We start from the raw sequence: 27,973 nt of genomic DNA on the forward strand, positions 1-27,973 counted from the left end.
CTATCACCCTCACCGCTGAGGACAGCTGGGAGGCAGACATTCCTTCTTCTCAGCTTTCAGAGGAAAACAAAAGAGTGTGTGGGACCCCTCCTACACACACGTGCATGTGTTCAGACACACATATACACACACACACACACACACACACACACAACCCTCCCCCTACCCCCTCAAACTGTCAATGCAACTGTGGACTGATCATATTTCAGCAGCCTGCCAGCCAGCAGGAGCATGAGTGCTGTGTTCTTGGGACGTTTGCTGAAGGTGAAAGTCGGGGAGATAATCTCAACCCTGCTTACCAGGTCTGGCGTGTTGATGTGTCGGTTTAAGTCACGGTGTAAGTCTATTACAAGCTGTAGTAATTCGGAAATGTTTGAAAACGGTTGTAAAACAACAGCGTAGTCTGCAGCTGGCTGTTCTTTTCTGGTCTTTACCTGCACGCTTGGGTTGTTTGGTCAAAAGGGTCACTGCAATAATACAGCACATACTTCAAAACACACTGACTATGAAGAAAGCACCATTACATAAAGGACTTATAGAACAAGATACACAATTATCGTGACGTGACGTTCAAAGTAACAAAGACAGAGACGGTATCTCACGCTCCGCATTACATCTCCAATGATTCATCAGTGCAGTCGGTGTTACAGCCCCGTGTCCATCATCACCCTGATGAAGTCCAGCTGAACTTTGATAGAGCAACTGCTCAGCAAGAGGGTGAACAAATGGCACCGAGCATCAGTATGTATAACCTCTCTAACACATGCAGACCGCCCCGCTGAGTGAAGGGGTATGCAGCTTGTTGTCAGTGTGTGCCTGGCATGTTTCACAACAGTGGGCTCTTGAAGGCTAACGTACTGTGTAATGCAGATTTCTCTCATCTCAAAATGCACAATGAACGGCGTACTAAAAGCTGCTACTAATCTCCTAGTCATGAGGGTAAGCTGATCAAAGAGTGTATTGCTGGTGGGATGGTAGGGGGGGATCAAGGAATTTTTTGATAGACTGTATTCCGTGTACTGTACAACCTGATGTATTTCTTAACACGTGCTTACTTTGGGTGTGGCAACTGTCTACAAAACAGTGGATCCATCTCCCAGTGAACACCATTGTGAGCATAGGAACAGTTGAGTGAACAAAATACAATAAAAAGCAGCCAGCAAATTTAATTGATACACCGATGTGTATTAACAAGTGATGCACTGTGTTCACACGCTAAATATCAAATGACTTGGATCAGGATTGGCGGCCAAAACAAGATCAGGACATTCCCACCCTGTTTCTGCAGAAAGAAAATACAAACTCTAAGCTCATCATCAACCTTCACCTGTATCTGGCAATGAAAACGAATCATTTCCCAAGAAAAATATCAAGCTCTTGGGCAGCTATCCATGAACATCATGTTCCAGCCAAGCAAGCCGTGTCAAGACAAGTTGGAAAAAGCTTGTTATCTTCACTTTTAAGCTATGAACATTTTCTTTGCGAGAATACGCATTAACACTGAATTCAAACTGGTATATAAACTGTATGCAATGTATTGGAAATTGACATTTGACCTTTGTTTTGTTTTTTTACAATACAGTTGCAGAATCTCAGTGCTGCATTTCTGTTTAACAGATTTCACTTGAGATAAAAACACTAGGACAGGAAATGAGTTGTCAGGAGAGTTCCCAACAACGACTGTTTACCATCATGAGGAAGATACAAAGTACAGTTTATATTGCCGTCTAGAACACAGTAAACAGTTTGTGAGAGCAAACACAGATATGAAACTCTGTCATCATCCAAAGCCTGGACGGGCATTCAGCCAGCATAGACGACAAGGTAACATCACCTACACACCTCAATGTATAGCTCTGGGAGTGATTGAGAGGGTAGAATGAACAATAAACAATACAGTCATTTACATATACTTACTGATATTTATGTATTTCATTACGGCAACTTAGATGATGGCAAGCCTCAAGTCATAAAGTTATTTTTAAATGAGTGAAGTGAGTTATATAATAATCTAATTTCTCATGTAAGTGTGCCTTACGTCTACAATAAGTCACAATGACTCCAGCCTACACATTTCAGCTTACACACAACGCTGGGCTGTTAGAACCAACCCAGTTTTGATCACTCTTTCAGTCATTAGTTATATATAAAATTGTCATAATTATTCAATTACAAACACCAAATATATGCTGGTTGCAGCTTTACAAAAGGTCAAGAGTTGCTAACATTTCTCCATTTTCTTATCATTGTTAATTTATTACTCGAGCTTTGTGGCCGTTGTTCAGACTGAACAGGCAGACATCTTTGCACTTTGAAAGCTTACGACGACCATTTGTCATTATTCTTAAACCGGATTTAAATTCAGTGTTCGGATTAATGTATTAATCTATCAAACTATACAAATAAATATGGAAATACATAAAGACAGGACATACAGAAACATACACGCATCTCATAAATCCGGATACAATTATCCAAATGGACTCAAGTGTAGTCTACACAAAGACCTTCGCCATTGGTTGCTGTTTGTTACAGAGAGCTGTTTACAGATGATGTAATAAGGACAGAGGGCATTAGAGGGGAGCTAAGCCAACTGGCCACTAAACATCTCAACACTCCATCTAATGGACTGGTTACAGTGCGAGGGATGAGAATTAACAGTACAAAAGAAAAACAGGAAATAATGAGAAACACATAGGAAATACTGAACGTTAATTGGGGCATCCTGCTGGCAAAACATAAGAGCTAGCATTAGACATTAGCATGTACCGTGTACTCAGGTAAATATTCAACTTAAGCTGTGATTAAGAGGATAGGGTAGACACTAAAGCCTCTTTCACACATAGTTCCTGGTAAATTCCTGGGATAACCTTTCAGGCACCACTAGTGATTTTCACTGTTTACACATGCAGCTACATTGAGGACCATTTCCGTCTTGCACCTTTTCACACATGCCATGGCAATACAGGAATAGATGGGGAAAGAGACAGTCCAGCAGATGACAGTAATGCAACACTCAATACCTATAATCAATATCAATCCATAAAACTCAATAAAAGAGGAGGGCAAAACTCACGAAACTCAAATAAAACTTTCAAACTAGGCAGTCCTGATCAAATATGAATCAAGATTCTCTTACTGAATTGCATATTTCTGCCCTCAAATCTTTCCAGAAACATATTTGCAATGTTACTGCTTTCATTCACATCACAGCCGTGCCGGCATTTTCCCTGAAATGTTACACGAGTTCTTGAGGTGGGAAACTAGAGGTAGAGATTTCCCTGAATATCCATCGCTGCTCCCATTCACACAGGACCCCATGCAGGAAATGTTCCTGAACATTTCAGGGATAAACTGCATGTGTGAAAAGAGGCTTAAGGAAACCATGCTTTAAATGAAGGCCAAAGCTCAAGCCTGCGACACGGAAGCCATGCACAATACTGAAGTATCTTTAAGGAGGGTATTTAATCCCTAACAGCTCCAGGGATGCTGTTCTGAATCCAATTCTAAGCTGTAACTTCTCTCTGGAGAGTGATCAGCAAACTATCATGAATTGCAGCTTGTCATCCCCTCTCTTCCCCCCTTTTTTTTCCCCATCTTTATCAAACATGTAATGAGGCAGAAATGGCAAAAGAAAGACAGCAATGATTGAGCGGTTTCTGCTGAAATGCAATCAGTTAAAGAGAAACAGCTGTACACCACCTCCTCCCATAACAGCGAGCAACACAAATGCGGCAGGACAGCACATGTATAGCCCTGCCCTTCCCCTCGGCTCAAAGTCAGCGAGTCTGTCGGATAAGTGGTTTGCTTCATGTGCTGCCTAACTGGTTGTGTTCGAGTAGCCTCTATACACTATGGATAGGTTCATTTTAAACAAGTGGACACTGTTTTTGATGTACTGAACTGATAGGTCATGCAGGCGGTCAGAGAGAAAACATGTTTTTAATAGTCTTGTTGTTTATAGTCTGTCACTACTTTAGCAGCTTCTGTATTATCTAAGAATTTTTGTGGTTCGGAGTTGTAATTGCCGTTTTAAAATACCACTAATGCAAGCCAAACATTTACTGCTGCTGCTGCTGCTTCACATTAAAAGTCTATAGTAAAACAGCTAGAGGGCTTTACTGTGAAGCAGCGACACGAGGTGCAGCTTTATTTGTCATCAAGGTTAGTGGACGACTGCTCCTCTCCTTGGTCCTACACATCAAGATTTTTTATGAGCTTTTTGTCAGCGGATTATTTCTAAATATTCCCAAAAATACAGAAAGCCTTTTACTTGTCATCAAGGTATCACCGTTTACTCTGCCATAAAGAAAACCATTCATACTGTACCCGCGTCATAGGCTCTGATCATGGTTTCCCACAGTCTGGCACAGTATGCATGTTCTCAACCACCGGTAAATTCAGCATATGTGGGATGCTTGGTGCGTTATGTGTAAGCTGATGTGCTTGTTTGAACAGGATGTTGGTGTTGGCTAACGGTGTGACAAAAAAAAAATCAGCCCACACTGTTTCAATGGGTCTGAAAAACACACATCAAAGGAAGTAAGAGAGTATGGGGAGGGAGGGTGAGATAGAAGAAGAAAATGGGAGAAAGAGCGGAGATGGAAAGTCAAACACAAAAGATTAATATGAAATTGCACTTTGGCAAGATTATGAGGAGATAGCTTGACAATACAAATCAATACAAATACAAAAACACAACAGAAGAAAGCTAGAAAGTACAAAGATCTTAAAAACAAAAACGCGGAATGAAAGACACGAGAAGCAAAGAATTAAAAATAATGAATAAAGAGACCGAAAGAAAGAACAGAGGCAAAAGCAACAGAAGACAGGAGAAACTGGGGGATATATTTAGCAGCTCATTAGTCAGAAATGTCCTCTACTCAGCAGGCTGGTCCCTCAGATGAGGCCCTTTGGAAATCATTATGACTGCCTGCTGCTTCAGACAACCACACGCATTTCACTGGAAAACAATTTACGAACTGCCTCTCTGCTCTCCATCCTTAATGTAGCTTCAAAATAATCCTTAAGTTCTGGAGAGAGGCCCCCGAAAAATCTGAACGACGTAAAGTAACTTGGTGTTTTTTGATATTACGTCCACTGTGTCAAATGACTAATAGGAGCCTGATTATGAATAGTGCCCTGTGTACTTATACGTGTACTTGGCATATTTTGTATGTTATCAGATTTGACCGTTGGTGTGCCTGGTGCTGCCAGTTCCACCACTCCCTGCTTATCATTCATTAACCTTTACTATACAGCTCCTGTCATGAGTGGATATCATAGACATATCTAGTTACCACAACAAACACACACACACACACACACACAAAAATGAATAAAAATGAAAATCACATCCTATGATACAGTGTTAGCAGGTGGGAAGGTAGCACAGTGTAGCTAACAATAAACCTAGCCATCTGGGATCTTCAGCAAGTAATGGAACTGCCTGGTCAACTGTTTAAAGTGAATGAAATGGTCTTGTGTCGCCTGTCCGCACTGCAGTATCTGTTTCCATGGAGTATTTCTTTGTCTGGCGAAGCGTTTAAAGTTTCCCTTTAGGGCTTGATTGGGTGGGAGAGCTGTTAAATGACACAGGGTGAGAGCAGAGAGTGATAGCTCAAGTGATAAACACACAGGTAATGAAAGAGAAAGGCTGATGGATTGGACCAGACTGCTGCTAATGGTCTCTGGTGTCACCTGGCTAATGGCTGGAGCCTTAAAAAAAAGAAAGAAAGAAAGAAAAGAGAGAGTGAGAGAGATAGAGAGAGATAGAGAGAGAGGGGGGGAGAGAAAGAAGAACAGAGACATCATAGAAAAAGGGGGCTGTTCTGTGTTCAATACACTCACTCACACTCTCTCACATACACACACAGAGTGAGTTAGCAGTCCTAATTGCAGGCTGGTGATCTAGTGGAGCTGCAGCTTGCTGTGGTTTGGCCTGTGGCTTCCAACACCCCCCCCTAAAAGCCCTCTTTGTTCTCACATTTCAGAAAGGAGCCAGTAGCCAACGCATTGCTTTACTCCTGCCTGCTTGAAAACTGCCTTGCTAACAGGACTTCAGGGGACAATTCTGAACAGTTAATTACACGGCACCCCCCCACTCACCCCACCTCAACTCGGGCTGCGACTGTTTGTAAACCCAGACGATCTCGCTGTCCTTCTGCGAAGGCCGGTGAGCAACAGTGTGCAGGCAGGCTGACACACTGTGCCTTTTTTTTTTTTGTACACACACACAAACCATTTTGTTTGGCTACAGAGAGCAACAAGTTTCAAAGAGCATAGCTGCTTGAAGACAACAGAAGTAGGGCATGGCTCATTCAGACATTTTCCTCTGTGGTCAGAGCAATGACGCTATGCTAGCCACTAGAGTCTACTCTGTTATTAAAGAGAAAGGGGAGTTGTCGAGTCTTTTTTCCTTGAGCAACTTGACTTCTGAGAGAACATCCTCATATCCTTGGGTTGGTCCTACACACTTATGTAAGAGTGGCCAAAACAAAGGGATCGGTCAGGGTAATAACCCCTCATCATGCTCAGAAAAATGTATTTAACTCGAGCCAAGAACGGACAACAATCGATTGTCAAAAACAAACACAAATCTCAGAGGAAATTAGAAAGGCGGCTCTCTGCTCCTTCTCTTGCTCTCTTCCCCTCTCCCCCTGCTCTTTTCTTTACCCTATGACTCCACTTTTCTTCCAGGCCCGGGGAAAGCCATTTCCCGTTCTCACACATGAACATACATAAACATCACCATCACACAGAGCACACAGCAGGCTTGTTTGTGGGAGACTTCTGGTCCTCGCTGGCATTGTCCTGCACAGCTTTAACTCAACTTCAGAGGACAATGGGCTTTAGAGGGTATCGTTTATCTATTTAACTGGACCCACAAGGATGGTCCGAGTGTCTGTGCCTCCTGACACATGACACTATTAGAACAGTGCGATCATGTGAATAGACCCTTTGGCGCAATAAGTTCCCATCTTTACTCTTTCAGCTCTGACTCACTGTCTAGGCCCACTTCCTCTGAAACAAACCACAAAGCTCACTGTAAGGAATTGACACCATATTAGGAACTAAGCTCTACGCAGCCAACATTAGTGGGATGTCAGATCGACTCAGAAAAAGACTTGAAACAAGCGATATTTGCACTGTGCCCTGAAAATCCTCCAGACTGATGCCATTTATCCTTTGCATACACAAAACCCAACAAGCTGCTTTGTTGCTGTGTTTGTTTACTGGCACTCTGCTTGAAAGCAGAGAATATTTTGTTTAGCATGTTGCTACTTTTGGAAGAATGTCTTGAATCATAAACACAAATGTAATCCCACACAGTTATCATAAACACAAATTTGAGGGATGCATTAACATTAGTTTAGCAGATACAGCTGCTGATAATCTTGTTTACAACATACCGCTGAATGACAGATAAAAAAAAAGACATGACTTAGGCTGTGATTGGTTAAAATCTAAAAATACCTCAGCTCCAAGTGGCTTGATGACTACTTCGTAACACAGCGAATTAAGAGGTACAAGAAATTGTTGCCTTGACCTTTCCACAAAGTACATGAAGCCACCAATGCTTCCAGCTTTTCCTTTCTTTGTTAAAAGGAAAAGTAGGAACAAAGAGTACTTCAACCCTTACTGTCTGTTATCCTATCAATCCATCTAATTTCCTGTCACTTGAAAGCAGAATCTCCTTAAAGAGTCATATCTACAAAAGACACAAAGTGACATATAAACCTCCAAAGACCAAAAATGGAGGGTTAATTCTGTTCTGTGCAGCGTGATGCTCTCTGGTGTTTAGAGCTTTTGCTCTCATATATGAATGCTGTAAAGTATTTTTAGTATCCATTTCTATTCATACCGCACACTGATATTTGTATGAATCTGAAATAAGACTGTCAGCAGTGATGAAATTTCATATTCATGAAACTTCCAGAGCAATCTCCATCCCTGGAACATGTCAAGGTATTACCTATGTGAATTATGTATGGTGAGCAGCAGAGAGAGGGGCCAGCGAACAGAGGAACTAATAAGACGATGACTTTATAGCTTTAAAATGAGTTCTTCACCTTTATGATAACGTCTAATTGTGGATTTAATTTCATACTTGTATAATTTTCATAACTATAAAAAAAAAAATCACAGTTTCTTCTTTTGTCAATGAGCTTACATTTCATTCTTCAATCTCAGTTGCTTATAAAGTCTGAATTAATATTTAAGTTCATACTTCAGTGCTTGAATTGAAAAGGCTTCAAAACCAGTCTCAAAATCAGAAGAAAATCCTCCTCATTCATCATTAACTGGTGCTGGAAATTTGCCTCGAAACCTGTACTTAAACTACTGTATTCACCACTGTCATTAATATTTTAGCTTCTATTAATTTAATGTGAGAGCAAATATCAATTGCTGTACACCACTTTGCAGAGCCAAAAAACTCTTGAACTATGAGTCAGCATGACTACTTCTTTGTGTACTATGAGGAAGTGATTCCGTTAAAAATACATTGCTATGACAACACCTAAAAGTAATGTGTGTTATGACAGTTCATCACTGAGGATCTTCAATAATTGGCTGAAAAATAGCTTAATTAAAAGATTAAGTAATGCCAGTGCCAATGTATTATAATGTGTCTTAAATCAATTAATAAGACAGTAGATTCACACTGCAGACTTACATTATATTGCACTGTTATTAAACAAACCAGTTGAAAATATTCCTGGTGGCGAAGTCAAGAGAACTGACTGTCCTTTCCCATCAGTTGACTGGCACTCTTAGAGGGGCAGGTGCATCATGGGTAGTGAAAAAAGGAATTCTTGGTTGCACATTTGTCCGTACGTAATACAGCACCCGTCAGCGACATGGTCGATACGGGGTCTTTCTCCTGATACACTGACTCACTAAATGTTTGGGTACAACCCGTAACATCCACAAATAATCACAATGTGAGCAAACAGGGAGGCAGGACTGCACGCGTACATGCGCATATACACACATACAGTACGCAGAGCACGTGGGCTGGGGATTTGAGGACACATTTTCCTTGGTATTGGTAGGCAGTGTATGTGTGTGAGTGTGCTGGACGCAGAACGTGAACGTGATACCAGCCCCTCTGGGCTCTACATGAATCATGTATGTTACATAAGACGAGAGATAGAGAGAGAGAGAGAGAAACGATACACTTGGGATCAGCAGTGCCCATCCACCCATCGCTTTCTATTCCTTCTGTTTTTTCCCCCCCCCCCCACACCCATAAAAACCTTTATTTATTTAAAAGGTATTAAAGAAAGAAAAATCAATTAATGCCTTAAAAACATCCTGGAGCCTTGAAACCACACCTTGCACACAATCACATTCACACACACACACACACATACACAGTCTGCCTGCACTCTGTGGCAAGGACATCTGGCACATTTCACAAGCTGGCTATGTGGAGGGAGTGTGTGTGGGTAGCGCATGTGTGTAGGTAGTGTGTGTTTGTGTGTGTGTGTGTGTGTGTGTGCGTGTTGGGGGAGGGGACTGGAACATTGGAGGGCTGAAGTGAAAGGAAAGCTGGCACAAGCGAAAGGGTTCAGTGAGTACACGGCATCATTGTATTCTTTTTTAAGAAACAAAGGACACCAGCCCTTGGTAGTGCTTATTAAAATGCTATTACTTGTGTTTACTTCAACTTCCAAGTGTGAACCAAATTTGCCTTCCCTGCACAACAAATAGTTCAATCTGACACTTCACACTGAAAGATAATAATCTCATATCTATACTTGATCTGAGGTTTGGTGTGGGGGTGTTAACCAAAACTGGCTAGCCGTGCTAAAAGCTCTCAGAGGACACTAAATGTCATGGCTGATTAAAACCTTATGACAGCAATGTGACCGCAGACAACATTATCTCTCTGTTTCACTGGATAGCGGGGGAAAACTGTTTTGATTCATTAAGGCAGTGAATGGATACAGAGAGTGGGTGGGATTGAGCTTTTGGGCTGCCGCTCAGAGGCAGAACAACCTGACCGACCCAAGGGTAAAGGAAGCCAATTTAATCTAACTGACCTCCAAGACGAGGGGAAAATAACCTCAATCAATTCACTGGAGACGGGCGAAGATGGCGGTTTAGTCGATGTGTATCATGTGGGAGGAGAGACAGTGTGTGTGTGTGTGTGTTTGTCTTACCTGATGCGTGACCATGAGGGAGCAGGGTGAAGAGGAGGAGAAGCGCAGAGGCAGCCAGCCTGTGGGCTAGAGAGGAGGAGGTGGAGGAAGAGGAGGAGGAAAGGGCTCTCGTCTGAAACGCTACCATTCCATCGCACATCTTTTCCTCCGGCGACCAGCGAGAGTCCTCTACGGCTTAACCTGTCCAGGCCACATTGAGTGGAAGGGATAGAGAGGGGGGGCGGGGGGCGGGGGGCGGGGGGGAGGGAAAACACAGATTACTATCAACATTCAGCGAGGATTACGTAACCAAAGGCAACACAGAGAGACAGGAGGGAATAGAGAGCTGTAAAGACTGACATAGCAAAGGCACTCTCTGCACGTCATCAAGTAGCAGTTGGTTTACTGACAATGATAATAACTGAATGAATGACTCTATGTGTGTTTCCTCTTCTCATGCTTTGGTTACTGAAACAGCATCCTGCTATTTAAACCACCCCTAAATACCCCACAGACAGAGAGAACAATTTCCAGCTCTTTTTTCTGAAAACCACCAATGGCAGCAGCAGCAACAGCAGCAGCAGCAGCAGCAGCAGGAGGGTTCTCCTCTGATCTCCCCTCGATCCCTACTCTTGGCTCTGCCACAAGATCTAACTAAATAAACCAGCCATTACACTCTGCTGTAGATGATGTAACAGGGAAACAAATCCCTGCTGCTGATGAGGTAGCAGCATTAGGAGGAGAGAGGCTAAAAATGTGTGTGTGTGTGTGTGTGTGTGTGTGTGTGTGAGAGAGAGAGAGAGTGAGAGAGAGTGAGTCAGTGCAAAACAAAGCAGTGATTACAACTGCAACTTTTGCAAAAATCCTGCTCATCAGGAGAGGAGCTTGTCGAAGAAGCTGCACTTTAAATAAAGCTTTCAGCACAGAGGAACATCACGTATTGAGTAAAACAGTTTATGACTCGTACTGTTCCCAACCTGGTCCATCGGCTTAAACTTAAGACATTTATTATTATTTGGTATATGTTCAATATTACTTTGTGCTTATATAAATGCAAATTTACAAAAACTTTCGTAGCATGAATTCCTTAAAATGTAGTTATGGAATACAGGGTACAGCATTTTGTACAACAAACATGTATTACTCTTAACAGATGTTGTACCACCATCTGCTCAGCTGTGATGTTAATGCTGCCATGTGCTGCAGATTGTTATTAACAATAGAGTTCAAACTATTTAAAGATAACTGCACTGGGTGCTAGTTTCTCAAACATCTCCTCATTTTTTTTTAATCACATAAATGTAAAGTATCTCTCATATCCAATATCAACCAATACTATCATTCTATCTCCTAAGCTTCTGTTTTATTCTTTGCACCATTATTACAGACAGCAAACTATGTTTCTTTTCTGCTGTAAGCACAGCAAGTGTAAGTGTACTGTGAGTGGTAGCAGTGCTTTAAATGTCTGCGAGACATCTCAAACGTTAAATGTAAAATTAGACGCCGTTTCCCTGAACAGCTGGACAACTGATTAAGTGTTGCTGTAAGCCACCTTTAAAAAGCAGCAGTGGGACGATGAGCGCAGCCATATGCACACAGACGATAATATACCCATTCTCTCTCCACAAATCTCTCTCCATGACACCACCTTAACTAACTTCCTAAAAGCGTTTGTTGGTTGACTGGGGGGGCATACAACAAGACATACACTATCATTACAAATATGAGATGTCGGTGCATATAGTCTTTGCTATGTTGCTGCCGAGAGATTGGGATGAAGTAGCAGTATCTGCGTTTTGTGGGAAACTAGCTGGCTGGCAGGCAGCATACCCTCAAGAGAAGGGAGAGGGCCCATTACTGCTACACAAGGTTGCTGAGCTAATGGCTACAGTAATGGCATGGCTGCACTTAGAGAGCTACGAATTTGATTGCAGATCTGCTGCGTGGTCACTGGCACTGCCACAGACAACCCAGAGCTACTGTGATGGGGAAATTAACTGTAAACACACATGCACACACATGGGTGGGAAGAAAAACACACCAACCGTGAGTGTGTGTGCAACATGAACATATGTAGATCTTATTGAAAAAAAAAAAAAATCAGTAAGAAAATAAAGAGAACTGCTGAACGTGTATTAGGCCTCTAGTTACTCATAATGGAACAAAACGTGTATAGCCCAAAGCAGGCTATATGCACACAGAAAGTTTCATGCAATCAATTTCAGCATATTTTATTAAACTGAGCGTGCTTCCACACGAGACTACATTTTAAGTGCCTGAGGATCAAGGTGTTTTAAAATGAGCAGGAAATTTTAAATAGACACTAACAGCAGGACCCCCTACGGCCTACCATCTTTCTGATGTCCCCATGGGTATGATGGGGAGGCATACCTGCATGCGGTGCAGCCCAGTGGGAGAGAGTGACGTAAGCCGGTCTTGGCAGGACAGTTTGTGTACTGCATTGAGCCAAAGGGCAGACAGTCAACAAATGCAGGGGACCTGTGCCAGCCATCTGATCCATAGACACTTTCTCATTTGTCCGTGTTGGGATCAGAGCACTGCCTCACAGCCTGGGTTACAGATAGCCCCTGTGTTAACTCAGGCGATGCTCTTGCCAAAGGAACATCTTCACAATATCAAGGACAAACAAAAGTCAAATACAGGACCAAAAAAAAAAAGGTGTTTTCTTCCGAGGTACTTGTTGGGATGTAAATAACCACTTGGGATGGCAGTTATAATGCAGGACTGACCTCCTGAGAGTGCTGAGGGCAGAGTATTGACCGGCCAGTACGTTTGCAAAGTGAAAACTTAAGCAGAATTAGCTTAATTGCTTTCACACAGAGCTTCTGAGAAAGGAGAAAGTCATTAACTCTGTGCTAAGGTATCCTACAAAATATAGCATTCCAATTAGGTACAACAAGATATTGTAGCTTGGAGCCTTTCAGACATTTTTTTGCAGATCTAAATGCACTGACTTTATGTTCAAGCCTTTAATTAATTAATAACACAGCAGGCAGTTTGACAGCGACAGCACAGGAATACTTTATGGTTGGATGTCAACTTTCTAACTTGCAGCTGTGTGGGCTTCCTGTCAGACAGTGGCAAAGATGTTATGCTTCATACATCACATTAAAGAATGTGGTGCTATTTTAAACTTTGAGAGTTAAGTTTCTGTTTCCTGGAACATCATTTTTGAACCAAACCACAAACAAACACGACATGCCTGCAGCTGCGTGTAGCCGGGTAATATTAGTGAGACCCAGATCAGAGTTGTGGACTAATGACATTGGTGTATGTACAGTCAAACAGCATATGTTTAGTTATCAGTGTAATTTCAGTCATTCGACATTCAAGCCATTACCACAGTATGACTACTCTCAATTATATTAGTGTCACTGCAATGGGACGGTTGACAGAACGATTCAAACTAAATTCATCAACAGAAAAGCAACTGACATGAATATAAAGACAAACAGAAAGCAAAAGTTATCTAGACTGACTTGCTCAACAGATTTAATAAAAAGCATGCGATGACAAACACGTCGGCCCACACAAACAGATGTTGCAAGAATGGCAAACACGATCTGACTTCACACAAGAGAACAAAATTACTTCCTTGTTTCATACTAAATTATGCTGTTTGTCAAGGATAGAGCTGCTGTGGTTACAGCAATCACGTCACACCCACCACAGAGTTAAGTTTATAACCGCTTCACTGATGAGTGAGCGTCTCAAGTGATGGGACATTTAGTTATTCTCTCTCAGGCTTGACATAAAGAATGACATACCAAACGACGTGCTAAGACATTTAGAGACATACCAGATAAAAACAGACATTTAGACTATAGAGGCTATAAAGAATAGACTACTACAGGAATAAATGCATTTGAAAAGTTTACTGTTTTGGTCCAAAACTGATAGTACATCTCAGAAGTGGGGTAGTCTTCTATTCAAGGTCTAGACAATTACGTGTTCACAACATTAATGTTGCTAGGCTAACAAGTGTCTTAAAGTCTGTTTATAGTCAGTGTGTTAGAGTCAGTCAGCACTAAAAGTGTTTAATTAGTCCAGTTTAACCTGCAGGAGTTTCTGAAGACTCGTGTAACGTGTTTTTCTGCCACGGAGGAAATAAATTCATGACAAGTGAGTCCAAAGCGTCTTCTGACGTCTCTACTGCAGAAACAGAACATGTCAAGCTGCCAAATACAACTGTGACAGATGATAAGGAGCTCAAGAAGGCTGTTTTATAAAAGCTAACTGCCGGAGAAAATAATTTTTGACTGCTTCCAAGAGCCAGGTAGGAGAGTGTGTGAGAGTACATTGTTTAAAATCTTAAGTCTGCTGCTCTCTATCAGATTGTAACAGGACAGTGGAGAATGACATCCTTTTGTAGGAAATACTGTCACTACCTGAGCAATGCTGATCTAATATGTCCACTTAAAATAGCTGCATTGAAATGACCTCACACATCATGCCAAACCAGATATGGTTTGGCATGATGTGTAACCAGAATAATGAGAATGTATTGTTTTAATTTACAAATTAAGGAACAGCAAGACATTGTCATTACGCCTGCTGTTAGGTCTATTTAGATACATTTCAAAAGAAATCTTCTTTTATGCTCATATTTATTGTGAGTGAGAAGCAATGAAAGTAGCGGTGCTATTTGTCAGCAGCTTACATCGTGTTTCAGCCCAGTATAGTCAGTTAGTCAATGACTTGATTAGTCGGTTGACAGAAAATTAACTGTCAGCAACTTTGAATCTGGGAATTGTTAAGGTAATTTTTCAACATTTTCTGGTTCTAGCTTCTCACAATATTTGCTTTTTTTCTCCTTGCACTGCATTAACCCAAGGGTAGTGATAAAAATAATCATTAGTTGCAACCCTAGCCAAGTCCATTAAAAAAAGTGGACATTTTTATGGCATAAATATTTTGTTTAGTTCTCCTTGGGGGAAAAAAACCATGGAACTCTCCACTTCAGACACCAGTGAGACAACCAGCCAGCAAGCAGGCTGCTACCGCAGTTTTTCAGCTGCCCGGGGCTCCAGGAATGCAAAGGGATCCAAGGAGAGCAGCAGCACAGGCATGTGTCCGGGAACAGAGAGCACTCAGTGTGCCAAAGAAACAGCCGAGAGGAGATTTCCACCCGATAGGCCTCAATGCTACTGCTGCTGGTGGAGCCCGCCAGGGCCTGCGGAGGGAGCCCAGAGTTGGGGCTCTGCATGGCAGCACAGAAAGGACCCTTTGTTATGAAGTATTATGTAGTGTTAAGCCCCACAGCGCCTGAGCATCCCTCTGTACTGCCTCAAAGAAGGGGACAGAAACAGACAGAACGATGGAAAGGAGAAAAAAAGAGAGAAGGAAAGAAAGACATCTGAAGCAGAGAGAAGAAAGATGAAAAAATAAAAAGGAAGAGACCAAAAATGAGAAACACTGTCATATGTAATGTTGACAGTGGTAAAGGGTACAGATATCTGAGAATAGGATTGAAGCCAAACAAAATGCTCTTATCTTTACTCACAAGATGTTTTCTCTTAGCTATGTCGTCAAACAGAAAAGCCTCTGAATACTAGACCAGGAATCATAGAAATCTCATTGCAGTTACACAGTGTGTTTTAAAATAAGAACCATTAAGGCTGCACACTGTATATCTGCCAGTGAAAGTCTGTGAAAGCCATAGTGTGAACAATGTGTAAAAACAAAACAAATCAGTGTCTGAACAATGGGAGTCAAATGAGTGGCTGTGGCACTTTAAACAAGTGACTCTAACCAGTTCTTAAATAAAAACATCTCTAAGTTTCAGGCCATAAAAGGTAGAACTCACACTGTCCAGGAAAATAAGCTGCCTATAAACATTTGATGCAAATGCTGAGCATTACTGAACACTTAATATGTCAGGGAATAATAGCAGACGGTATATCAGCTCACTGAAGTTATTTTGATGTCTCCACATACAATATCAGTTACCATCAACAATCTTACAGGCTGAATTTTAAGGGACAAAATGGAGCGATGAGTGACTGCAAGCATCACACTTTTTGGCCAGTTTTTACATGGATAAAATCCAGCACCGCAGTGTCTCTCCTTTTATACCATGATATCAGTATATGTGCGTGGGTGTAAGTCACTTCACACGACAATGAATCCCTTTATGGACTTAATTTCGGCAGGTGAGTACAGAACATACAGCAGTTTACATCAGTGAAGGCAGTTATGCTGGGTTGTGGACTCTAGCTCGGGAACAGAACAGCAAGCTAGCAAGCACTGTCCATGCAATGAGCTGTGAGCACCGTTCAACCTTCACAAACTAATGGTGGAAAGACACACAGACTCCAGCTAGGATGCATCTGGATGTACTGGACCACTAAATGCCCAGGCTAGTGGTGACGTGGTGGGTGACATACTGTGAGGTAGGTGGTACTTGGTTTTGAATCGCACATTTTCAACAAGGCGGCCGGGTCACAAACTACAGCTGAACAGTACACTAAAATATGTTTCTGAAAACATTTGAGGTGAGAAATAGGCAATGCAACAGAATTTTGATTCCTATTTGATCAGCACTGCCTAGCTTGATCTGAGTTTTGTGAACCGATGCGTTGCGGTGGACGGACTTATCTGCATTAAGTTGAGGATGAGTCGTGATTATGCTAATTCAGATACACTGAGCGGTCTATCAACTTGCCGTGCCGTATCCATCATGCACCAAGCGGCCGGACCTCCTGCTCTCCATACAATATGAATAGGACCCATCCACTTGACATCCATCAACGGATCCAGTGTGTCTCCACCATAACTCTCGTGGAATCTTGCTACGTCTCTCATGCTTGATCATGTCCCATTCACTGACCAATCAACATGCTGCATTTAGGAACATACAACACATTTTGTGAGGGGAGATAAACTTATCTATTGTGAACTGCCTTACAATACTATAATGGAGGTTTTGGAAAACCAATTGAGAAACTGTCAATAGATGAAATAACCAGACAAGATCAGCCGTTTCAGGGTAATCCAGCAAATGAGACTCTGGACAAGGTACTTCCATCACATTGATACAAAAAAATCATACTAAAATCCAATGTCACAACCAATCAGGAATAGCTTTAACAGTATAAGTGATGTGATGTGTAACAAATTACAATAACAAATTTATATTGTCTAATGGTGTATATCCCATATCGCCCATCCTTACTCTCATGTCATCACACACAGAGATTAAGACTTAACCAAAACATCAATGGGTCCAGTGTTGAACACTATACACCAAACTATTTGCCTAGAGGAAACATGAGCCATGGACATCTTCCTCTCCCTGACTTCTTTCGTTTCCCCAAATATATGTTTGACGTATGTTCTCTATTTTAACAATCAAGCTCACATTTGGAATAACCTGACCTTTGTTGTGGTGAATGTCACATCTTAGCCTACCGAGTCATCAGGAAACGACTCAAACTTTTGTTGGGGGTTGGGGGGGGGGTGGAGAGTGGGAAATTACAGTGCTAGTAATATCTGAGCCCTCCAAAGTCAACAACGCATCACTGCAACTGTTTCAAACGTGGTCATCTGCCTTCATGGGAGCCCTAAAGCGGAGTCACACGCTTCGACACGTGCAACTGTACTGCGAGCTATTTAAACAAAGAGTGCTGGGCTGCCAAGACTACACTCACACACACACTGTGTCGGACAAAAACAAAGACAAACCCGGCAAACCCCGTTCTAACCAAGTCACACAGCTACACATACATTTAATAGATCTTTGTTTTCAGTTCGTCTCATGTTAATACAGCGTATAATATTCGGATACTATGCGACAACGCCTTTTAACCGTACAGCGTTGTTCCCTGTTATTGTTCACATGACCACAACGTAACAATACAGTAACGCTACAGCTGTTAACTGTTTTAAGACAGGACTGACTCGCTTCTCGAACCGGTTTTGTTAATTTTATTGTACCTCTAAACACAAATAGGAACATGTCCTCTGATTTAAAAAAAAAACTACGTTAAAACTACGTTATGCTTGACCTGTCAGAGAAAAAAAATACATTTATCCTGAGAGATATTAGTCGCTGCTCACGGCTAGCTTAATTAATAACACACTTCGTTAGTTGACAAACAACTTATTATTCTCCTTGACAAGTTATTGAAATGTTGCCCTTGCGTGAGCAACGTTTTTCTTGTTTATTATTATGCAATCGACAAAAACAGGCGGACGGAAGAAGAACGACAGAGCAAGAGATCTCGTAGTGGCCTATCTCTGCTTAGCTTGCGGAAAAAAAGACAAGACTCACCAACGTAAAGGTTACCAGCAGCGAGCCCTCCTCTCTCTAGTTCACATCCGAGACATTAACGGTTGTGTGAACGAAGACACCCAAGGCAGAATGTGACAAAAATAATACCAAAAAGAGACTGTTTTCGTCGTCTATCTCCGTCAGTACGGCTCCGTCGCTCCTCGTCCTCGACTCGCCAGCTCTTTATTTTAGCTGAGCGGAAACAGTCTACCAGCTGCCTCGCTCTCGCTCTCGCGCGGTCTCCATGGCTACCTCGTTTAAAAAAGGGCGGAGCCAAACTCTGTCAGGCCAACCGCAAGGCTCAATTTACAACATAAAAACATAGAATTTAGTGGGGAGACAAAAGAACCGACAAAAAAGAAAAACACCCCAAATTCAGAGCAATTACAGCAACAACTGTATAAAAGATAGTAATATTATATGTATTATGTGCATGTGCCATGAAAGAGAATTGTCTCAATAAATATGTATGTACAGCTACATTTTATCATCTTTAGCAGATTTCTGAATGGCTGACTGAAATGCTCTGTATTAATAGCATCTAAAAAAATAAAAAATAAAAAAACCTCAAACGACCTCTTGTTGGTGATCACCCTGCAGACAAAGAAACGTTTATCAGCACAGGAAGAAAAAAATTGCAACAAAAATAATTTCTTTTTTAGTTACTGTCTTTATCCAATGACCTCTTGCAAATTTACACAAATTTACAAACAGATGTATTTAAATAATTTTGTCACCATACTCAGTTATCATTTAATATTGAAGGTGAACAAATTCAGCTCCAGAGAAATAAAGGTGAAAGAGACATTCTAAGAAATTCAAGAAAATTAATCTGATTTTATGATATAGGATTATTAATGATTACTGTCTGACCAAACAATTAAAATGTTAAAATACAAATAAAATATCATAATAGACTGTGGTTATCTTAATGGGCTTTTTTTGTGTTTTGTTTTCTGGTACATGGATGTCTTGAGCTATATCATACAACAATTGTCTTTATGATGTAATTTGTTTTTACCTTATCTTCCTTTTTCTAGCTTTTCAGTCCTCGTTTTAAAAATATATAGTATGTCTTAATGTCAAACATTGAATGCCTGTGTCCTTCTAGATAGAGGTGATGGATTGTGTAAACACTAGGAACAATAAGCCAAAGGCTTTATTGTTCTATAAAATGGTATGATGTATTTTATAAATATGTTAGAATGATGTTAATAAACCAAACTAAGACAATTATCTTCTAGCACCTGTAGCTATATTATTTGAATAGTTCACTGTGATTGCAGTGCTTCACACAGAGCCTTGGCTGTTGTCTCTGTCAGGATGTTTCATTACATCCTCTCTGACGTGTGTCTTTTCTTTGTTGCTGTTACCGCTGCAGAGACTTCCTCATCACAGCATGTATGTGTATTAGATCTAAACTGAGATAAGAACTTTTTAAATCCAAAAGGTGGGGAATGAAATGACAGATGATGTAAATGTGTTGATATAGTATATTTATTTATATGATAGACAGTACAGTACTGTATTTACACATTGCGGTTGCAGATGGAAGATAGAAGAGAGCGAGTGGGAAGAAAACTTTACTTTGCATTACTTAGTGGGAAAAAGAAAGTGAGATCGCTAACCGCAGTTCTCTCTGCACCATAACTTTGCAAAACATAATGCGTCAATGCAATGAAGCATCACCTATTTTTGAAATCCCCACCATAGTCTTATACCCCAAGAGAATTGAAAACATCTCTGTCCTAAAACTAGAGATCAAACAACATTCAATAAATCATGTTATGTAGATATAAAGAGTTTTTGCTCTACAGAAAATTAATGGGATATTAATTTTCTGGACTTATGATGTACTGTATATGGGGCAGCTATGGCATTCAAATAAGGTATACTATTGAGAAATGTTGACTGAGAAGATATAAACTGGATTCGGCTTTAATGTGATGATAATTCATTGATTTTATACACTAATCATTTATCCTTTAGTCATTTTCCTTAAACATACAAAGTAATAAGTGAGCAGAGACAGAACTGTCTAGCTGATAGTAACTCACAGTGTCTCTAAGAGACTAAACACATATTATTAATAATTTTTATCGTGAAGAATTGTATCAGCTCATAGTAAGTTTGTGAAGCTCTTCTTGATATCTGTATGATAATGTAATTTGGTATTTTACACCTTATCCATGTTTTCCTTTCCCATTTCTCTTCTACTTTTGGGAATTTCTTATATTGTGCTTTGAATACTTGTCCAAATAAACAGTTTCTGTGCTTGTTATGATGTTATTGTACTTAGCAAATGGTGCACAGGTCCAACAATATGAATCATTTCCTGCAAACACTGTTAGTGGAAGAGAAACTTAAAGTATGCCCCATGCAGCAAGGACAGAAGGGATAGTATAAATGCACACAAGGTTTGGGTGACAGTGTCTCAGTGTCCTAAAATACAAAAGTATTTTACCAGTTAAAGCCATAATTTCATTTCATAGGCCCAAACACTATCAATTGTTTACAAGTTCTTGGATTCTACGGAGCTGTTGAATCCACAGCCACCTTTGGCTCCCTTCCTGCTCTATTCTTACATCTTCCTCCTTAATTTGTTCATGGAACATTGTTCCTCTGAATCCCGTGTCCTGTGAAGGAGCAATAACTTCTGATAAACATCTGAATAAGTCCAGTGTCCTTGCCTTTTTCTCATTATCATGAAATTATATGCAGAAAGGTGGTCCTTATGAGAAAATTTACTCCATAAGGGGAACATGTGGTGTAGATGAGTTTCCTTTCATGAGCAATTCTTGACTTACTGTGTTGTTAACAATGACAACACTAGGGCATGCTCCAAATACAATACTGTGTTAGTAGTGCAAAATATAATGTGCTGCTTTTGTAAAAGAAAGGCCTCTCAACCTTTCTCAAATGTTAATACAGTCTATGGTTAATACTTTGTGCCAATGCTGGCATCTAGTGGCTGCTTAGCTTTCCTACATACATGACATGGTTTCCCTTTGAGCTCAATTGGGTCATATTTATTGGCAAATAATTATTTAATGTGTAAATAATTACATATTCATTCATTTTTACAGTATTGTATTTGATTTTTGAAACTACCGTAACTTGAATTCTCACGCTGGCGTCCAGCATCAACTGTGTTCAGTAGATTGGATAGTAATATCAACTATAAAATTCAGCTCCTGATCATTATTGGTGAATTCCACATCCATAAATTGAAATGGTCTGGCTCCAAACCCTGCTTCATCGGTTTATTGTTGAACTCAAACAGTATGGCACTTTAATCGAATATGTGAAGAAAAACCTACAAAGACTTTCAATATTTTAAAGGAAGTAAATTTTATTTGGACTCACAGACTGAACTTTGGACCTCTCTGGCTTGTACAAAGTTTCTTTTTTACTGTATCATTATACATATATTATACTTAGTTGTAAATTAACAAAGTTTGTGTGAAAAAAACCGCAAAAATACGGACAGCTACATTCCACGGGGGGTGAGCCGCTGCTTTCCTTTCTAATATACCATAAATTATTCATTCGGGATTTTAAAAACACATATATTGAAAATTAATATTTCGGCACACGACACCTACAGAGAACTGTGCATTCACAACACAAACAAATAACAGAAACAGACAATCTAAAACCGAGCTCACCCCCTTTGTTGGTGAAATGGTTCCGCCCAGTAGCTTCCTACTCGAGTGCTCCTTTTTATGCCACTTTCGTCAACATACGTCTATACACCTCAATTGTGTAGGTATGTCTTTCAGTCACTTTCTGGCCGGTGGGAGATAGTGTGTTTGATAGACATTCACAGTGTGACAAAATTTGCAAAAAACTTACTTTTAATAGTCAGTTTCTTCAAAATATGGACGATAAATAAAAACAAAATCAAACTCAAACCTTCATAGTTATTTTCTTGCTGACTAACTGGCTAAATAACTAAAATCCTCCGGAGGAATTTATGCATAAATGTAAAGTAAGCTTTCATGTTTTTGTTGCTTAGTACTTGTCACTGGTTCTAGTAAGCTGTTAACCTTTCACCCAGTTAGACATTACCTTGTCCTTGAATGCATCCATCTCCATCAACTTCAGTATCTTTAACATTTAACTAAAGAAACAACTCTATCACATGCTGTCAATTATAGCCCATGACATGGCAAATGATATTTATCCAGTCAGTCTTCAAAACAGATTTAACACCTTGTGGTTTCTTTCATGATTATTGAAGTTATTTGGATGAAAGGTGAGAGATATCTTCATTGCTGTTTACATTTTGTCTATATGTAATCAGACATGTTTTTTGTTACCTGTCTCTAAATGTTTGTGCATTGCTTTGTTAGCTGTTCTTGTTTTTTCTATGCAGAATATACAATGCTTATATGCTTAGTTCCTGGTTAAGTTTAGTCACTCAGTTGTAAACACAATACAGAAAATTGAAGGAGGAATGGATAGAGAAACATGTCACACCTTTTGTGCTTAGGTTTAAGCACTCATTAGTTACAGACAAACATGTACGACAATGTAAATGTAAAACAAGGTTGAAGATTTACTGAAGTTCTGTAAATTTCAGTTTTAATTTATTTATTGATAGTAAGCCACTGTAAGCCAATATGGTGGTCAATTGCACATTTTTGAGCTTAGGTGCCTGGGACATGGAAAATATCAAATTTAGGTTCCAAAACAAAAAAAGTTTAAGAACCCCCTAGTATGGTCTATAAAGTATATACTTACAAAATCCTGTTGTGTAGCATTAAATAAATGTACATTTCCTATGAGGTAAAAATTGTAGAAGATGTGTGAAAATCCACACAGCAAAGTTTCCCAGTAACACTGTTTTGATACTGTTAAAGTTCCCTTCCACTCAAAAATCTGTTTTTCTTCTTGGTTTTTCACTTCAATATTTGAGCTTCATCAGAATGATGTATGTGCAGAGTTTGACACTAAAAATCTGTTTTCACATTCATCTACTAAAGGGGGAACGTGTCTCTGTGCTCACTTTAAATCTGAACTTAAGGTGTGTACATCACATAGTTTGGAGCCAATTATGGTCAAATACACAATTTACACAAGTGTGATGTGAAAACTCGAATCCTCCAGTGCACATAGACTGACAATGGACTTTTCAGTGAAGTAGAAGACATCTTGTGTCCAGCAGCTAAACTTTTGAAATAAAAAAAAAGCATATTCATGGATTCTGGATTTTTCAATGATGGAGAAGCAGTAGAAAACATTTTAAGGATTTTTATTAAGGTAACTGAACATTTTTTGTGGAAAAAACATGTGCGACACAATTTATTATTTTAAGCAGAGTATTTTTTATGTCCTAAGACATGTCTGGAGGGAATCTTTAAGTGAAGAATGTTTTTAATGAATAAGATGTCCTGAATGCCTTCACAGATGCAGTGACATCAGAGTTGTAGCAACAACAGTGAAGCAAAGCCCAAACCAAGGAGAAACAACATTCACACCATTGCAGTGAGTCACTGATCCAACCTGAAGAACTGAAATGGCTTACTCACAGATCCGCCTAAAAATTCTCCCCAGCGTTCGCTGTCTCTTTGATAAACTGGTGCAAGTAAAAGTAGAGGGACTTGCTCCTCACAAAATGGTGGAATTAAGGTCCAAACTAGTTGATGATAAAGGGGTGATTTTTAAAGCCTCCGCCCTCTACAAAGCGGATGAAACTGGCAAGGTGGATGTGTGTCGTGCACCCTCTCTGGGAGGAAGTTACACCGGAGTGGAGCCCATGGGTTTTTTGTGGGCCATGGCACCAGAGACTCCACACCACAGATTTATGAAGAAGAATGTTTCCAGCCCAACACTAGTGGAGATAGAAGCACTAAGTGGGGAGACCGGTGAGCTCTTGGCCTCTGAAACCAATGAGAGAGGATACATGACAGAGGGGATGAAGAGGATACCCGTGAGAGACGGAAGAATACGAGGAGTCCTCTTCATACCACCAGGTTAATAATGTGCTTGTTGATGAGAGTTGAGAAAATATGCATAAATTGGAAAGATGTCAATATTCCCCTTCTATTTTTATTTTAATGTTTTTCTAGGAAAGGGTCCATTCCCTGGAATTCTTGATTTGTACACTCTTGGTGGACGACTAACAGAGCCCAGAGCCAGCCTCTTGGCAAATAAAGGTTTTGTTGTTCTGGCGCTGGCCTATTATGGCTTCCAGGATTTACCAAAAAAACCTCCAAACCTGGATTTAGAATACTTTGAAGAGGCTGTAACATATCTGAGGAGACAGCCTGAGGTTAGTACTGGAGATTGAATGGTAATAATAAGAAATAATAATAACAACAACACATAGTACTTCTATAGAGCTTTTCAAGAACTCAAAGTCAATTTACACTATGCACTAAGGGGCGCCATTAGTGAGACAAACAGCAGACAAACATAATACAGACACACAAGGATGGATTTGGGAGGGGGGGCTAAGAGAAGGTGGTGGAGAAGAGATGGGTCTTGAGACAGGATTGGAAAACAGTGAGGGACTCTGAGTCTCTGATGTCTTGGGGGAGGGAGTTCCAGAGCATTGGAGTTGCCCTAGAGAAGGCTCTTCACCCAAAACTATGAAGGTTGGACTTCGGGGGTGGAGAGAACACCAGCAGAGGTGGATCTGAGGGACCGAGAGGGTTGGAAGGGTCCGTGAGATGTGGGGGAGCCAGTTGGTGAAGGGCTTTGTAGGTGATGACCAGGATTTTGTAGTTGATCTGGTAGGAGACAGGAAGCCAGTGAAGCTCTTTTAGGACTGGGGTGATGTGGTGCCAGGATTTGGTGTGAGTATGAAGTCAGGCAGCTGTGTTCTGGACCAGTTGGAGTCTGTTGATGGAGCTAGCACTGATGCTGTAGAGGATTGAGTTGCAATAGTCAAGACAAGAGGAAATGAAAGCGTGGATGAGTGTTTCAGCAGCAGGGTGTTTGAGAGATGGCCTGATCTTTGCAATATTGCAAAGGCAGTAGAAAGAGGACTTGACAATTTGGTGGATGTAGGACTTGAGGGAGAGGGTGTGATCAAGGGTCACACCAAGGTTGTGTGCCTGGGAGGACAGTGATCTGTTGGAGAAGTAGGACCACCTCTGCAATGAGAGGGATGAGGTTTGCAGATATAGCCAAAACCAGGGGATGATGCTTGATTGAGGGAGAAAACAATTATCAGGTTGTTGACAAGTTTCTGTTAGCAGGAGAAAGTCAGTTGAATTGTCCAGGACTAGTTCATGTAGGATGGGGGTTTTGTTGTTTAATGATCGGGTGTTGAGGAGGGCAAAATTGGTTGGATGAGTGGGCAATGTAATGGGGGCATGCTAGAGAGGTCTGAGGTTATCTAGGTTGACAGGGTGGGGGGTGCAGTGGAGGGGGGACGGTGGGAACATATGGTTTGGATGTTGGATACCGGATGGATGTTGGGGTTAATGGAGAAATATTGATGGTGGGTGTGTCTGGGGCCATGATGAAAGTATCAGTGGTAGTGGAGGATGCCGGCAGAGTGGGCAGAAATAAATTAATTGGGGGATAAAACTGGTAATTTTTAAGGTTAAGGTTAATAAAAATAAGAGAGGACCGAAAAGAGGTCCCGTAGCAGCAGTTGACAAGTGGGTTAGTAGTAGGATGTAGCATTAGCACAGAGCACAAACAGGAGTGTCGTAAGCTACTCATAGTACTGATGATTTTGTATGATGAGGAGTGCAGCTAGGGAAGGTGATGTCCAAATAACGTTGGTCCAGTAAGTAAATATTGATAGTCCGTTGAGGGATAGTATCCAGGGAAGGGAAATAGACCAGCAAGGTTGGGGGACAGAGCCAGCAGGGCAGCTCTGTTAGCTTGCCGGCCAGCCAAGTGGAGCTAACTTTAGCCGGTTAGCGGGGAGGCTGGGAGAGCAAGGCAGCTAGGAGCAAAGGCAGGGGGAGAGGGAAATAGCAACAAATACAGGACCATGACAACAGACGTAGAGAAGACAAAAAGCAAGAAAATAAAAGAATAGAAAACAGGGAGGACAGATAGGGAAGTGACAGCCACACACAATACCAGCAGTACTCTCTGACAGTAAACACACATACAGACACAGACACGTGACCAGAAGCTGAACTGAGCCTGCATTTGACCATCCTCTCAAAATAACACGTAATTTTAATGATGGAACAGAAGTTTACATTGCAGCTGTATTTACTGTAAATTGTGTGAGAACAGTGTCTTATTTCATAACATAAAGTGAGAATGCATCAGAGATGTAGACCTATATTTGTGTCACTGTTGCCATCTACTGGTTACTTTCTGTTTACTCAAAGCTATGGCAGTGACAGAGAGATTTTTTCAAGGTGATAAATTGAGAAAACAATTATCAGAATAATGGGTAATGATTGCTGATAGTATTGGTTTTTATTTATTGATCTTGCATCCTATGAAATAAAACGACAATAACAACAATATCTCTCCGTACAGGTCAAAGGTCCTGGGATCGGCATCATATCAATCTCTCATAGTGTTGCTTTGGCTTTGTCAATGTCATCTTTCCTCTCTGGGATCTCAGCAACTGTCTGTATTAATGGCTGCAATGCAAATACTGTGATTCCATTACACTACAAAGACATAGTTTTTCCTCCACTGTCACCTGTCATAAAGAATGCTAGGTTCACAGATTCTGGGCTTGTGGATATACGCGATGTCGTACCGGACCCTACCTTGGAGAAGAACAGGGCATCTTTGATTCCAATAGAGCGTGCCAGCTGCCAGTTCCTGTTTGCTGTTTCTGAAGATGACCGCAACTGGAGGAGCGCTTTTTTTGCCAAGCAGGCTGCTGCAATGCTGAAGAATCACGGCAAAGAGTCGTTTCAGGTGGTTTCTTATCCTAAAGCTGGACACTTTTTGGATGTTCCTCACATGCCTTATTGCCCATCTGGCTTCCACGCAGCAGCAGGGCGTGCTGTGGTGTTTGGTGGGGAGCCAAAAGCCCACTCTGAGGCCCAGCTGGACCTGTGGGAACGAGTCCAGGAGTTCTTCAAGAGGCACTTGGACAACAAGAGCACTTATTAGCAAGCAATGCTGCATCAAGTGTGTCAAGCAGCCCAGAATGGTTGTCCTTAGCAATATTTTGCCTTTTTATGTTTAAGTATGTATTCAAAGATAGTTCTTGTATTTAAATGACCGGCTTATAAGATTTAGGGGGATATATTGGCAGAAATGGAATGTGATATTCATAAGTATGTTTTAGTTAGTCTATACTCACCTGTAACAAAGAATCGTGTTTTAGTTAGCTTAGAATGAGCCCTTTATATCCACATAGGGGGCGGGTCGTCTTCCACGGAGTCCACCCTGTCACACCGCTATGTTTCTACAGTAGCTCAGAATGGACAAACCAAACACAGGCTCTAGAGAGGACCGTTTGTGTGTGTGTGGGGGGGGGGGGGGGGGGGGGGGGGGCGGCTATGCACCCACTGCCTAAAGGTTGACACCCAGAAATGTCCCAGACACAGAAAAATCTGAAAACACAACTCTGCACCGCCACACACTT

The 27,973-nt window shown here is 41.0% G+C and overlaps 2 protein-coding genes across 4 annotated transcripts in view; one reads left to right on the top strand and one right to left on the bottom strand.

The window, feature by feature from the left end:
* susd6 (sushi domain containing 6) overlaps positions 1-18,675 on the bottom strand; it is a 32,934-nt gene extending 14,259 nt beyond the window's left edge. The window contains exons 1-2 of the mRNA XM_042390886.1: positions 18,442-18,675; positions 10,170-10,349 (exon numbers count right to left, since the gene is read on the bottom strand). Coding sequence (XP_042246820.1) covers positions 10,170-10,308 — 139 coding nt within the window. The 5' untranslated portion in view covers positions 10,309-10,349; positions 18,442-18,675. The remainder of the gene's footprint in view (positions 1-10,169; positions 10,350-18,441) is intronic.
* A 3,492-nt stretch (positions 18,676-22,167) lies between these two features.
* Positions 22,168-27,843, top strand: acot20 (acyl-CoA thioesterase 20). Of its 3 annotated transcripts, none has more exons than XM_042390883.1 (4): positions 22,168-22,210; positions 23,854-24,419; positions 24,516-24,718; positions 26,905-27,843. In XM_042390883.1, exons 2-4 carry the CDS (start codon positions 23,963-23,965, stop codon positions 27,493-27,495), a joined length of 1,251 nt encoding a protein of 416 aa, XP_042246817.1. In that variant the 5' UTR covers positions 22,168-22,210; positions 23,854-23,962; the 3' UTR covers positions 27,496-27,843. The 3 variants fall into 3 exon arrangements, with proteins under 3 accessions (XP_042246817.1, XP_042246818.1, XP_042246819.1); XM_042390884.1 differs by having other exon boundaries at positions 22,181-22,206; XM_042390885.1 differs by lacking the exon at positions 22,168-22,210 and adding an exon at positions 22,651-22,699.
* The last annotated feature ends 130 nt before the right edge of the window (positions 27,844-27,973 follow it).

Source organism: Thunnus maccoyii, chromosome 17 (assembly GCF_910596095.1).
Source record: "Thunnus maccoyii chromosome 17, fThuMac1.1, whole genome shotgun sequence".
In the NCBI taxonomy this organism is placed as follows: Eukaryota; Metazoa; Chordata; class Actinopteri; order Scombriformes; family Scombridae; genus Thunnus; species Thunnus maccoyii.